Source organism: Diuraphis noxia, unplaced genomic scaffold (assembly GCF_037042655.1).
Source record: "Diuraphis noxia isolate RWA-SAM2 unplaced genomic scaffold, SU_Dnox_SAM2 contig0004, whole genome shotgun sequence".
Classification (NCBI taxonomy): domain Eukaryota; kingdom Metazoa; phylum Arthropoda; class Insecta; order Hemiptera; family Aphididae; genus Diuraphis; species Diuraphis noxia.
Window position 1 is genome coordinate 38,060,259 of NW_028301714.1, and position 16,504 is coordinate 38,076,762.

Consider the following 16,504-nt stretch of genomic DNA (forward strand, 5'->3'; position numbering starts at 1 on the left):
AATAGTTATTAAGAAAGTTTTTGAAAATTTATTATTTTTATAATTTAAAATTATTATAAAACAAAATTTTTGAAAAAAATATATTCACTACTGTTTTATGATTTTATTGTTTCATTTTTATAAGTTTCATATATTTTAATTCATATTCTTAAACCTAATATGTTTCTGATAATTCTAATATATATAAAATTAAATTTTAAACCAGTAGTTAATAAGTTATAGTAGTGTTTAGAATTATTGAGGTTACATAATTATTCAAAAAAGGCAAAAAAAATGAATTTTATAGGTACCTAGAAAAGCGATTGAAATATATTTTCTTTTCAATTTAAATATCTGAATACATGATGTCTAAAAAATGTTTGTCAATCTATAATGTTTATATTTATAAATTTTGGTGGTGAAAAATAATTACAATCATATACTTTGACTACCTACCTAGCTGTTTTTATGACAAGTATTTTATCAATATCTCTATCAGTGATAGAAAATAATTTACATCTGAATACTACCTAGCTTTAAATTAAAATTGTATCATGTCTTTCAAAAACTTTAAAAAATATCATAAAATAGAAAATATATATAAATAATATACAGGGTGTCTTGTGAGGATGTACCCTTTGCGATATCTCCCGTAATATCGAAATTCTGGTTTTGTAATAAGACTCAGAAAAAGTAACAAAAATCAGGAAATAAAATAATTGTAGTTCTTGTCCCTATGAGTCTTATTATAAAACCAGAATTTTGATATCTCCATTATTTCGTGAGATATAAATCGTTAATAATTGTTGAGATAATGAGTGTTAACTGTTTGGAAAAAAATCATCCAGAAAATATGTTGTTATAAGAATATGTATGTATATATTTTCCGGTAATAAAGTTTTTCAATTATGTGGGACAAGGCATACCAATCCATAATGGGAACCAATGTACAAAAAAATAAATAAATCAATACTTTAAATGATAAAGTTCATAATTATACTCGTAATTATATTAATATTTTTATGTATTCATTGTCTTTTGAAATTACGAGTTTTTACACGATTATATAATATATATATTATATAATACAAATAAAAATAAAATTTCATATTTTAAATTACAATAAAATTGATGTTTTTTTTTTAGCCATAGGTAATCCGAACAAATTGCTAATCCGAACGACCCCTTGCCCCAATCTCGTTCGGATTATCGAGACCCTACTGTAGTAGGTAACCGGTACACTTCATATAATATTATTATAAATGCGTTGAGACACATTATATGAAATTGGGTTTTTGCTTTTTAAGTAATTTCTTTTTTATATTTTATAGTTTATATTCATATGACGTACATGGATATTTATGACTTATAATCTGCGTATATGAAGTTTTTTTTATATGTTTTTAATTTAAACGCATAATAAATAATAGTTCTTCTGTAGCATTACACCTTTTAACATTTTTAATTGTTGTGGCTATACAATAAAAGTCATGTTGTAAAAGTTTTCAAATACGCTCACTTAAAATAAAATAGATAATTTTACAGTAAATTTCATTTCGAATTTTTTTCGTCTCTTATGTTAAATGTTGCACATTTAATTCTAGTAAGCTGTAGCCAATTGGAGTTACACGAAGCATAATAGTCGACAATTAATCATAACAAAAGAGTAGAAGAAATTTCGGCGATGTGATAATGTAATATGATATTTTCGTATACCTATATTATCGTTATGTAGTTTATTACAATAAAATCTTTAGCTAGAGCCGCTGTTGGAGATAAATGGTTCGAGTTTATAATATTTGCACGCTTTCAAATGTTATTCAAATCAGTATCATCAAAGCTATTGCATTTTGTAATTCGTTTATTCTGCATATATATAGTATATAAACTGAAGCGATTAAGATCAAAATCATGCCGCCGACTTGTTCTATTATTATTGTTATTGTTATTATTATTATTTTGAATCATGCTAGTATAATATATACATATATATATGTAATAGAGTACAGCTATACGATTTTACACGATGACGTTATGCGTATAGATTATAGGTAGGATACATAAACGAATTGTCCCCCAACGATAATAATTTCGGCCTTTGTGGATACGCCCTCCCCCTCCCTCCAGGGTCATCGTTTGCGGCTACTGCAGCGCGAGTAGTATTGTTGTGTGAGCGCGAGCAGTCATCGATAAGAAGTTTTATCCTCATCCAAGTGGGGCATGAGGTGCATAAAATTTATATAAAGAAGGGCCATACAGGAATCGTATCGATAAACACTCATACACACACAGTGTTATCATCTGAAGATTTACGGCGTTATATTATTCCATATGAATTTCCATAAAACGACCGTTTTCGCAGAATCCTCGCTGGACTGCTGCCGGTGTGTGTACGCTCACACATATATATACGTACGATGGGCCGAAACCGTTTACCACGATCGTGGTAGACGACTGACGAGAGAGACAGAGAGAGAGAGGTTACAACCATAATAATATTACTATTGTATATATCATAAGACTTTCGTATGTTTTTTATCCACTCCATTTTTTTTTTTCAATAATTTTCCATCGTTCTTCCAGAACATACATGAGCTGCAACTTTAACCCCCCCCCCCCCCCAAACATTGTTACCGCGTTTGGCTATTCGGATTTATACTCCATAATAATATAATAACGTTCGGCAATATAAACCCCGCGGGGTCGGCCCCATCGTCGTCGTCGTGCATCATCATCGGCCAACAGATGTGACGTTGGACGTTGTTCTTTATATATTTCTATTATATTATCTGCGGGTCATATAATAATATAATAGTTGCCGTACACACACATCCATGCATTATTTGAGAGTTCGTATTCGAATTTATTGACTTGTCTCCTGTTAGCCAAGAACGCGTCTCGAAAAGAAATTCGACTTTTGGTATTATTTTGTATTGTATTTTATTGTTTTTTTTTTTTATTATTGAAAAGTCGATTTTATTTTTATTTTCACGAAAACGTTATCGGCTTTCTTATATCATATATGTATATATATATATATATATATAAATTATTGAACACACTCTGATTCCTATCAGAGATACATTAGGTATATATATATTAATATATTAGTATACTGCCACGATATAGTCGGTCGTAAATTATGAACATTTTATAATATATTATTTTCAAAATATTTTAACGACGCATATTTTTATACGAGTGACGTTGTGACAGCTAACAATAGTATAGGTACCTATTCTTTTTTCGTATGTATTTGCTACTACGACGATGACGACAAAAGCGAAATAACTATTATAACCACGAGTAAAATAAATTACAATTACAAAAATTCATTCTATCCGGGTATGTACTATATTAAACATATTCATAATATTATGTATAGCCTGCCAATAACCATACTACAGTAATTGCATTCGCCGTGTATTAAGTTTCGTCGATGCGTGTGCGATCTTTGTTTATCGATTTTGTCGAACCATAAATAAAACACGCTCACACGTTCGAACATATTTTAATTAAAAGCCTTGTACAAGCTAATAATATTTTTGATGTATTATTTTTTCATGTTTTTTACGCTTATTGTTACCGATTAATTTATGACGTCGAAACTGTTTTAAATGTATGACAAATTATAATTCTGCATAGGTACTATTTATGTATCGATAAATCATACATTTTAATATTAATATTTTATGCTATATAGGAAGATCGACCAAAATCATCGCTTAGATACTTACACGCCCGACCACGGTGACGGTATTACGTGTTAATACACATGTTTTTTTGCCATATTGTAGTATAGGGTATATCGATTATCAACCCATCTGGAATAGAATACGGTTACGGAGTCCTTGTAGTATAATATACATTGTGTATGTTACAAATCATTTGCATACAAAAACACAACTCGTTTGCGAAAAATTTACGAACGATAGAAACTTATTTTCAAAGAAATTTAGCCTCATATAGGGTTAGGTGAACACATTTACCAGCTAAAAATATTGTATGCAAACCACTTGCGATCAAAAAAAAAAAAAATTTAAAGGTAGGTAATATATTTTTTCGATAAATTGCGTCCTGTTTTATGGATGCAAGTCACCTATTTAATTAATATCGATGTCATTCTATTACTTTTATAGTATTGATATTTATTACCAATCGATTATTGTTACTTATCGATTATCAAACACTAATGTCTTTATTTTATTAATGTTTTGAATTTCATATTTGATTTATTTATATTTAGGAGGTACCTATGTTTGTCATATTGTATCTTTATTCATTGTTCTTGGGCTATCGCTGGGTTCACTGCCATAACATTATATTTTATTTTAGTGGTACACCTTAAAAGCATACTCGTCATACCTTACAAATGTTATAATTTAAAAATAGCGATCCTTATTTGATTAATTCTCACCTATAAACAAAGGTTAAATAAAGCCCACAGTTATAAATCACTCTGATGTGTTATATAAAATATCTAACAAAGAAGCTCATCTAACAGTATAATATGTTATGTGTAGTATTTTTATTTATTGTATATTAGTATTATTGTATTGAATTATTATTTATTGTAGGTACATGAAGTTATTCGTTAGAAAAAATAAAAATCTTAACTAGAACTCGTAGGTACTTGTAAAATGTTTCCTTATATGAAGTATAATAATATTTTGTTCTCAAATAACAATCGTATTATGTGAGTTTCGTTCAGATATCATACACAAATATATATATATATATATATATATATATATATATATATATATATATATATATATATAAATGAGTTAAGGAAAAAGAAAAATACCTTCGGTAGATGAAAAAATACCATTTTTCAAACAGCAGCAGCTTATTGAAACAGGACCGTATGACCCTTATTGAATAGTTAAGGGTTTACGGTCGTTCAAACTCGTCCACCTTTCATTGAGTTTTTTTTTATTAACTTCCATATGAATTTTAAAAAACGACATTTTGGTTTATAAATAATATTCTTATTACGTACAGCTCATTTAAATTGGACCATTTGACGTATGGATCTAATAAATCTAAACATTATTTTTATAATTTTATATTTAAAATTTATGAAATTGTTTAATTGTGCTTAGTGCAAAAAAATAAAATGAAATTGATTTTTGTATCACATTTTGAAAAGAAAGTGATATATTATTATGTTATTTAATTAATAATATTTATCTTGTTAAAAAAATATCAATATAAAAATGCAGCATGTTTAATAATATTTTTCTTAGTTATACAATCTTTCATAATTTTTTTAGTAATACTATTGTTTTCAACATAATAATGTCATTATCCGTTAATCATTAATTTGAAATTTATTAATAAATCATTATAGGCTATAGACTATGTATAAAAAAGTTAAGTTATTTTTTTGTTTTTATACCTACTGTATAATGCATATTATTAGAACATATTGGTGAACTGTAGATATGTAGATAAATTATATATACAATTAACATATAAATATGTTTTACATTTTAAATAAAAATACAATCATATGTGTATAAACATTTTAATATATCAACGATTAAAATACAAAGTTTAAAAAAAATGTATATTAATATGAATATAAAATTGTATGATAAATAAGGGTTCAATTTATTAATAAATCCACCTTCAATCCAACCTAAACTGTGTGTAAACCATGTTCAAAAAAAAAAAAAAATTAAAATTAAGGCGTTCCTTCGCTGATTTTGACCCACTCTTTTTTTTTTTATTAGTCTTGAAATTTACAAAGAATTTCCGCTTCGACAACTATGGGCCATTAGCGTTGGATTAATTTATATAATTAGAAAGAAAGAGAGAAAAAAAATTGTTAATTTTAATATAAAAATAAATCTCGTATGTAAATTTTTGGACATTTTGTGTCTTATAATTATGTACATGTCAAAATTGTTGTTGTTAACTTATAATAACTTTAATATTTGAGATTGTTTGAAGAAATGTATTGTTTTTGTTTCGTTTTCAGGATTTGGACCTAGACTTTCTCCAATGTCATGGATTATGTTTAATTCTTCTCTGGTTTTTTGGTATTTTCTACATTCTTCGAATATGTGTTTAATGGATAGTGAGGTGCCACATACTTGGCATATAGGTGGGTCGTCTTTTGCCATCAAGTATCCGTGTGTCATTTTTGTGTGACCAATTCTGGCTCGATTTAGTTTTTTTTTCATTTGTGATACTTATGTTTGGGTTTCTTTTCCATATTTTCACTGTTTGTTTAATTTGGTTTAGTTTGTTTGTTTGGGTGTTTCATATGTTTTGCCAAAGGGAGGTTGTGATTTCTTTAGTTTGTTTTCTAACATTGACCCACTCTTATCACTGCATACAATAAGGAAATATTTTCATGTGTATAGATGTATACTTATATGTATAATAAGATCAGCAATAAAATTTAGTTAAACGCAATCGACAATCGTTGTTGCATTATATAATTTATCTATTTGATCTTTATATTAGCGATACATTGTGATTATCTATATGTTGATAGGTAATACACTATAGATTTAATGATGACGTTTTTAACATATTTAAATTTTTACCGTTACTTATTTTAATTTAATTTTAAAGAGTAAAATGAGTAAATACACTGGAATGTAGACAGCATATAATAATTCTAATCGTGTTTTTCAGAATGTTAGGAAATTGGTACGGTTCCTGGAAATACGAATAAAAGATTATATTATAGTGTTCATATTATATATATTTTTAATATAATTATTTTATGTTTTAATGTTTTTAAAGTTATAATAGTTGCCATCTCTATAAAATAAAAGATTTATTGGTGAATATTTGAATATAACTCATATAGATACTATTCAAATATTCCAAACTCGAACTAAAAATAGAATAATATACATTAAAACACACATTTTTTTTTGAATATAGAATTTAATAATTATTAAATGTCAGAAACACTTTATAATAAAAAAAACAAAAAAAAAAAAACAATTATTGTGTATTCACAAATAAATGAATAATGTGTATATTCGTATGCATTTATTTCAGATGATTGTTATTTGGTATTTATAAAATGAATAATTTTATTGTAGTAATATTATATCACTGTATAAGAGTGTGAATTATCCAATCGTTTTTGATGTTTTAATTTTGCATTTGGTAGAAAAATGTTAACCAGTAAAATATTATGTCAGCCACAATAATAATAATTGGTACTGTTGTCTGTTTGTATAATATAATATAATGATAATAACGTGAAACATAGTAATATAGTGTAAACGCGTTATGGTGTTGCAGGCGTGATCGTAGTCAGCGGTAGCCCACAGCAGACGAGCAAAGAAGTCGATCCGAACGCCAATTCTGTGAACCAATTCAATCATGGTGAGTGCAAATAAGCAAATAATAATCCAACATTAAATATCTGCATCATAACAATCCATGGTATACGGCATTACGGCACACACCATGCGAATTGTATAGAAACGTTAATTAAGTTCTAAAGGCGACCCTAATAATAAATAACGCGACGCGTTGTGGGTAGGTGTGGGTGCATGGGTTCTGTAGTTTAATTGTGCCCGGCCAACACATACCCGGTATGTGGACCGACGTGCGTCTATAGGTAAACGCGTTTGTGCAGCAATTTCACGGTCAACCGCGCTTAAGTACGGTTTTTTTTTACTCCACTCCAACACGCAAACGTATAACGCGCATTGTTGTGTATTATATTTGACGGTGTACGAACTTTAGTAATGTGATGCTCATTGTTTTCTGGTATTCGTGTGCACGTATCTATAGAGAAAATTTTTTTATTCGAATGACGAGTACATAAACACAAATATAATATATAAATATATTTAGGATATAGATAATTATATAAGCATATAATGCCCTACGCTTAAAATAAAATGAATCACACACACACATGCGCGTGACGATACACATATTATAATAATATTAGACATGGAACCAGGTGAATAAATATTTAACGTAAAATACTCAAAACAATAATAAACGCTATTGGAAGTATATTTTTTTCATGATTCTAGGTCGTGGTAGATTAACATTTTTGAAAAAATTTTCTCATTACCTATCACACATTTTTATTGGTATTTTTTTTACGATATACATTTTTAATTTTATATACCAAAGTAGAAAATTACTCTAAATATTATAATGTATTTGTAAAAATCAAATTTTGGACTAATAAAGTAATTTAGTTATAAGTATTAAAAGTCTAAAAAGTGGAGTATTTTGTGGAGTTTCCCTGTACCAGTCCACGTCGCTCATTCAAGCGTTAAATACTTATAATTATTCATAAAAAACCCTATCCAAATTTGATTTACTTCTTTCAAATACTCTCAAGAATATTATACTTTTTAATAACTAATAAGGAATAATAATTTATATCTTCATTAAAAAAAGAAAAACTTAAAAACCAATAACGAAAAAAAAAATATATAAACATTTTTATCGGTACTGTTTACTACTTTGTAATGACTGAAGAATTAAGATGATGTTAAAGAATATTTTTAAAAACGATATTAGTTTTTATATTAATGAGTGTTCTTTGATAAAATGTATATCCCTGGAATTTACAGAGTGATTTAACTACAACTGCTACAAACATGCCCTTCCCAATCTTTTTAGAATATTTATGTATGTATATTGTATACTCAAGGACCATATTTTCAATTAATGAGATTTTTATATCATTTAAGAAGTTTTCTGCCGTGATTAAAACTTTTTTGAGATCCCACCTTTTTTACTGTCAATTATTGAATTATTAAGCTCATATTTTTTCCGAAAAAGTTGACGTATCTAAGTCATAACTCGAATTATTAGTTGGAGAGCTATTAAAATATAAAATAATAAAATATATAATAGGACAAGGGCTAACAGTTTAATGTTATTGGCTATAATAGTTAAATGGTTTTACAAAAATATAAAATAAATTTAAAAAATTTGGATCTGTTATCTATTATATTATAACAATTTAGTGAATTTATATCATAAATTGTTGATGGGTTGATATTAATTAGTAATTGCTGTAATTTACAAATTCTTATAACACATATATCTTCCAAACATATTATAATATTTTAATATATTTATATTATCGTTATTATATTATTATGTCAATTAATCTAATAGTTTTGAACATTTTGATACATACATATTTTTTTCGTATTCGTAAAATATTTCCTGTAAATCTCCACCAATATTCACAATGATTGTCGGAAAATTGGTACGGTTGTTTTGAACGTGGAATATTGGTACGGCCGTTAAAAAACAGGGTTTCTTATGAAATACAATCATAAAGCATCTACACATTAGATAAGTACTGCATGAAATTGAAGGGAAGTATTAATCTAATCTAGTAATCTACAATGTTGTAATGCCTATTATTACATCTATAAATGTACGATATTTAATAAACAACCGTGAATGGGGACATCACAACTAGCACAAAATAAGTAGTGACTCGTCAATATTATAAAGACATAGACCCACATAATTCTCAAAGCGATGCACTACTTATAGCCATGCGAGTAACACACAAGTCTCCGACTCACTGGGACCGTAGTGAAGAATGTGAACGATTTCGAGGAGAAGGCGGTCTTGTGTGAAGTGTTGTTCCTGTCACTGCCGTATATACGTAAACATTATCTTTATTTATTTATTTATCATTACTTATTACCTATTTAGACCTCTGGTAATTATTGTTATTTTAAATCATAACAAAGTGGCACCCAATAGGACTCGAAATATATTAAATTTCCAAAAAATGAATAAGACTATTATGTATATTAGGCAATGTTTAACCATACAACGGAATCAGCATTCATAGAAATTAGATAACGATATTGGCAAATGGCAATATCGATAACGATGAATAAAGTATTGTATATTGTATAGGTTTCATGCGACCTAGTACAACTGCAACGTTCAACTTATTGCCACGTGTCTACAATTTTCAATTTTAATTTTTGTTACCTATAATGGAAAGTTTTAAAACTGAAAAGGGAAATGAATTAATGCCGTACAAGAATTATTCGTATGTAATTTTAAGAAAAAATAATAATACTATTAGGTGGAAATGTTCACAAAATACAACATTAAAATGTCCTGGAAAAATTACAACGAATTTAATTAAACCCGTAAGTTTTAAATTAGTAATAATTTATATTATTGTATATATTGTATTGTAATGTATTATAAGAGGTGAAAAAATTAATTTTATTTCAGTATATAAACTATTCAAATATAGTGCCTCATAATCACACTTCAAATAATAGAATTGACGAAATAATTGTTATTAAACATAATATACCTAAAAAAAAGAGCCTTAGACACACGAGAAACTCCAAGTCAGATGGTTTCATCCATCATGCACAATATTTCTGGTTAGTTGATTATTTTAATTATTAAATAAACATTATTATTTTTAATTTTTTTTTAATATTGTATGGTTGTAGAAGATACAGCCTTAACACTGGGAAATTTGTCTTCCACACAATAACCGTACCAATTTTCCGTTTACCATTCACAATAGCATCGTTTAAAGATGGTAGATATATATTGTTTAAACTTTTATATCATATAGATGCTATGCTACAAAACGAAATATTTCTGAAAAAAAAATCCTCAGTGAACAAAATTAATTACCTAACTCAAAAACTACACGTTAAAATTTTGATCACATCAAAGGTTTCCATTGTTCTCAGTTAAAAGACATAAGTTTATATTAGTACTGTATGAAAATCCTTAAATGATGTAAAAAATTTAAGTACCTATTTGAAAATATGTTTCTCTTCAGTTTACTTATAACAAGCGGGATTTGAATAAATGAATTATGAAATGAAAAAGTTGGGATGAACAAGCTTGTTAGATCATTCTGTATAGTACATATGTGTGCGTTTTACTGAGCGTGTATGTACATGTTGACTACAATACTAGTTTATAGAATAAGACTGACAGTGAGCAAGAGAGAGAGTGTGAGGGAGATTAAGAGAGATGGACTAGGTAGAGTTGTGCAAGGGTGAGTAGAAGAACCGAACTTAAAACACGATAAATCTAGTGGTACGTTGGACACGGGTGGCGCCGCCGCCGCTGCCGGTGTGAAAAGGGGTGGTGGGGACTCGTATTTTATACCTGTGCGCTGCGGGGAAGGGGCACGCGCATCCCTCAAGACTTAAGTCGATCCTTCCGTTTCCGACCCTCGAGCCCAATGAATATCTTCGCGTTTGGCCACCATAACTACCTCTCAGAGATAACGGTTTAATTAAGTAATAATTTAACACGTAGCGCGGCCCGCCAACCGACCGAGTGTTGTGTACACGTATATTATATATACAGTATACAAACACACACACACACACACACACACACACACACACACACACACACACACACACACATACATAAATACACATACTGCCCGAGAAAGCGCAACATTTATACGGTTTGTGCACAATGGTTTCTGATGCCGCTGATGCTGTTTGGAGGTTCCCAACAATGTACCGGCGGTGGTGGCTGCGTCACGTACCCAATGGTGTAGATTACGACTAGCGATTTCGCCACGCGAGCAGATTGAGTGGCGGTCGCGGTACTTTCAGGGGTGGTTGCACCCCCATCTAGGGGTTGAGGTGGTTGTGTTGGTGGTAAGCATATTATTAGCATTACATATAGCTGAAGTAGGTACGACTGTTCCACTCGGTCGTGATGTTGCTGCACGGTCTGAAATAAAATGTTGAAAAAATGCCATCACTTATCAATATTATTATTATGTTTGGTTGAACGAGAACGAGTAGGTCACTATTTTTGTTGAAAATATGATTTTTCGTGTAAGATTAACGGAAAAATATTTCAATATTTTTACCAATTCACTAAATAAACGATGATGAAGCCAGAAGTTAAAAAATTAAAAAATCGTCAAAATTAGTATTTTTTGTGGTCGAAAAAACCTATGTTGTTGTGATTTAGTCAGCCATTCTTGATAAATTGAGCAAAACATAGCTGTATCCAAAGTATGCATACAAGCTAAGTGGAATACAGATAATATAAGTTTCAGAGCGGTTTTTGTTTCCATTCAACAAGAATAGTTCATTAAAAAATTTCGTTGGTGTTCAAAAATATACCATCCTGAATAGACCGTACTGATATATTATTTTGCAAACACTCGCTAGACGATAAAAACCTACACGATTTCGAGCTTTTGCAGTTGAAAAATTAATTGTCAATTATTATTTTCAAGTGAATTTTTTTTCAAATCTAATACACCTACCATAGTCGATTCCGAGTGGTTGTAAATTGTAAATAAATTGTATTCCTGGTTAGATAGGCATAATTATATCATAAGTAGTACTATTAAAAAAAAAATAAATATTTTGATATTTATAGTTATCTAATCCATAATATATAATATTGATGTTGATCAACTATTTGTATCGTTATGTATTAGTTAAATTCATTCGGAAATACTCAAATACGTCTGGTTGATATAAATGTCAAGTAGGCACTAAAGTTTAATTGACACAGCACATAATCATTGTTCATTATGATCATACATTTGGTTGTACATAATATTGTTCTACCAGTTGAATTACCGTACATTCTATATTGTTCATACGTATATGTGTGTAAGCTATATTTAAACAAAGGCGGATAGATTAAATGTTAAAATACGATTTGACTAATACGAACTATAACTTATTTTTTCGATAGTCATGACTATTCATGAGAACTTAAAAGTTTGTCTTTAAAGATTTCTATTTAAATATAATATGCAATACTGATTTTGTGTACAATAGAACCAGTATGTATACAACTGATGACTTAATTAAAATTAATTATATATCTACTATGTAGATTAAATTAAAATTTTATTATTTTTTAAAAATACGTTTTTATATTTATTAAGGTGACAAAATTATTATTTAATATTAATAGAATTAGATATTAGATTCTTGTAAATGCAATAAGTAGATATATTATTTGTAACAACTGGTAATTTAAACCACAAAATTAGGTTAATTATGTAATACTTCCATTCAAGTATGAAAAAGTTTGTTTCGTGAATGTTATTTAATTAGTTATTGAATAATTTGATACTTCTAAAATTTAGTCAAGGACTCAAATTAAAATTAAATCATTATAAATTATAGTTGGTATATATTTTATTTATTCAAATTATATTATAATTAAGATAAGAAATATTTTAAAATTTATCGATTACAATTTTTTCAATATAATAACGATGTAACGCATATTTATATGATTTATTAAAGACTATAAAATGTATTCTATTCTATTAAGATATTATATACTATAAAGCTATATTGTAAGTCTATAGATTAATATTAAAAATTATTTTGATAGATATTTGTACAATTAGTAAATAAAATTAATATAATTGATCAGGAATATTTAAAATTTAAAATTAATCATGATTATAATAAGCAAACAATAAACATATAATAATTATGAACACAAATTAAGTTTACACATGGTACAGGTTTGACTTGATATAGAATATAGAGTATAAGATATCATCTGGTGGTGTCATTTTTGAAAAAAATGACCAGAAATAATTGACACTAATGACACTTATCAAAAATTTAAAAGTTTAAAAGCTCACTTAATAATTGGCATGTTAATTATCTGGGAAATTTTCAGAAATATTATTTGTGCCGAGTTTTCCAATGAGGGTGGTGATTAGACAACAGATTAAATGGTATCAAAAACGATTATATTTATATGTAGGTATATAGGGTGAATTTAGTTTTAGAAATGGTATTTATATGCCATGATCTGCTTGCCAAGTATGATTGGAGACAGGGGCGTATTTAGATATTTTTTTTTTTTGGGAGGGGGGGCTGTGGTATTTTCTCCAACTGAAATTCCCAATTCAGCCTATATGAGTTAGAAAATTTACATCTGATAGGACATAATACGCAGACTTCATAAACAATTCCTGGATTTCGGGGGGGGGGGGGGTGAAGCGCCCTCAGCCACCCCCATAAATACGACCCTGATTGAAGACGTTGGTAGATGTATATATTTTGTTAATGTAGTGCCATTGATTGGAATGCCCAAAACATATTTTAATAAATATATAAAAATAGTTAGAGTTAGGTAGTTTGAAAATAAGCTTAGTAACTGTCAATATATTAAATATAAAGGTAACTTTATGTTGAACTATTTTGAATCCATTTTGAAATCTGAGTGCTTAAAATAGTATATTAGTAAATTAGTGAGATAAAGTCAATATTAATGTTTATTCGATTCTAATAATTTTTTAGATCCAGAATTTATCCATTCATGTTTGATTATGATATATTGATATTTTTATAATTAACGTAATTAATCTAGCAATTACAATGTACCTAATTAACTTTTATTCTATAAATATCAATCACAAACTTGCCTTAATTCCATGATGCAGGTTCAAAATAAGAAAATCTAAGTTTTGATAAAATAAATTAATGAATATCGAATAATGATAATTTATTAGGTATGATTATAAATTATTCAAATTTTAAAAATAAAGTTGACTTATATGTCATTAATTTTACTGAATTAAACTATTAAGAAAAAAATATTTTGTAACTTTAGTACAACGCACTTAATTATTTTTATTATTTTTGAAGATTAGGTATAATACCATATAAAATTTATAATAATTAAGTTGTTTTATTATTTTTTAATTAGTTTCTAGAGTTTTGATGTTTTATTTCAAATAGTTGTTCACATTACAAATAAATGTACTACTTAACTACTTAAGTATATTTATAAGCTTTAAACGACTTATAAATTTAAATTTAAATTTACTTCACGCCCTTAAAATGGCGACGATGTTTACAATGCTCTATTAAATTATTATATTACTCGTGTTACAGGGTCCTTATTTTGTATTTAAAGAATGATTGGGGAACAATAAAAAGTCGCATACGTGCATAACATATTTATGACGTGTGTATCTTTAAAATATATGAAACAGTGAATTTCATACAGTTTTAAATATAATATACAGAAATAAAACATAAATATGGATCTGTGACTCCAAATACATGGAATGCTGTAGATCCATTATATTTGTTTTACAACCCATTCACGAAATTGCAGTGAAGGTACCTGTAATAACTCTATTTTATCCATAACTCCTAAAAATATAACGCGAGGGAGATATTTATTAGGTATGTAATATGTAAATGAGTCAATAAATTATTGTTTATAATATTATCGTTTTTAAGTAATTTTGATAAGATTTTAATACAACTATGAATATTATTATATGGCGTTAACACTACAAAACATTACATTATTTATGAACAAAATTCGTTTTAGGTGAATGTATATTTGTACAATACATTGAAAACGACTTTTATAAACAACAAATTGTTCAAAGATAAATTATTTTTTGTTGTTATTTTTGGTTTGATTAATTTGCTCATGAGATTATTTTATCTTCGCAATAAGAATGTCAAATGAATTCCGTCATATACGAACCACAAATCTCTTAAAAATTTATTAACTTAATGATTCACAATGGTAGACTATTTCAAATATATCATATTATACAAATTATGTTTAAACTTTTTTTCTGTTAATTCCATTTAAACACGACCTATTAAATTTTTAATTTTGTTAGTACATTTGGTTATAATATTGTTAAATCGATAAGCAATGTAATGAATTTACAGTAATATATTTATTCATATTATGTAGGTCTTAATTATTTATTGAATAGGAACGCAATCTCTGTCTCTTTTTATTCTATAATATAATATAAAGATAAAAGATAAATATTGTCCAAAATATGATTAATAGGTAACAAAAGCGTATTATTTCCTTGAATTTATTTGATTAAAGAAACCAATCGTTAAAGGCAGTGATTGATAAAATGTATAATTAATAATATTATACCTACTTAATGATTTAACACAATGTTATTTAAAACAATAATGTGTAAACGCGCATTATCAATAATTTCTAATATTTTAAATTATCCTTCAAAACGAGTATCAATATATATTTTTAATGTTTATGTATACATATTAAATTTATAATATTGCACTCTACATGTATCTCAACCCGTATTGTCGTCATGAACTATAATAATATAGACTCATTGGTATCTATAGTTGTGTATTTTGAATTAACGGCGAATTTTTAAAATGTTCAATGTATATAGGCATTCAAATTCAAAAAAATATAGTTGTATCACAATGTTACTATAACGTAAAAGAAGAGGGGTATGATTTTTGTGTCACGATTAGGAAGTTAAGAAGTTGTCAATAATATTTTTATCCAATCACCGAAAGGATAACGAAGTGCAGGTTTGTCCAACAAGCCGTCGCCGTCGTTCGCTCAGGTTTATCAATCCGTTGTACTCTGTATACCTATCATACCTACGTATTCATGTGAATACGAATCGTAAATACGTTTAACAGTGTGTAATTTATACGCAAGTTTTGTTAGAGGTAGTTAAAGAGTGGCTAGTGATAAATCAGTGTCTGGCGGAAGTCAGAGTGGGAGAGAAACGCGA

At 27.8% G+C, this 16,504-nt stretch overlaps 1 protein-coding gene across 3 annotated transcripts in view; it reads left to right on the forward strand.

The window, feature by feature from the left end:
• Positions 1–16,504, forward strand: part of LOC107164300 (lachesin-like) — a 105,860-nt gene that overhangs the window by 29,180 nt on the left and 60,176 nt on the right. For all 3 annotated transcript variants that reach the window (XM_089226853.1, XM_089226852.1, XM_089226854.1), the window contains exon 3: positions 7,255–7,338. In XM_089226853.1, the coding sequence (XP_089082979.1) occupies positions 7,255–7,338 (84 nt within the window). The remainder of the gene's footprint in view (positions 1–7,254; positions 7,339–16,504) is intronic.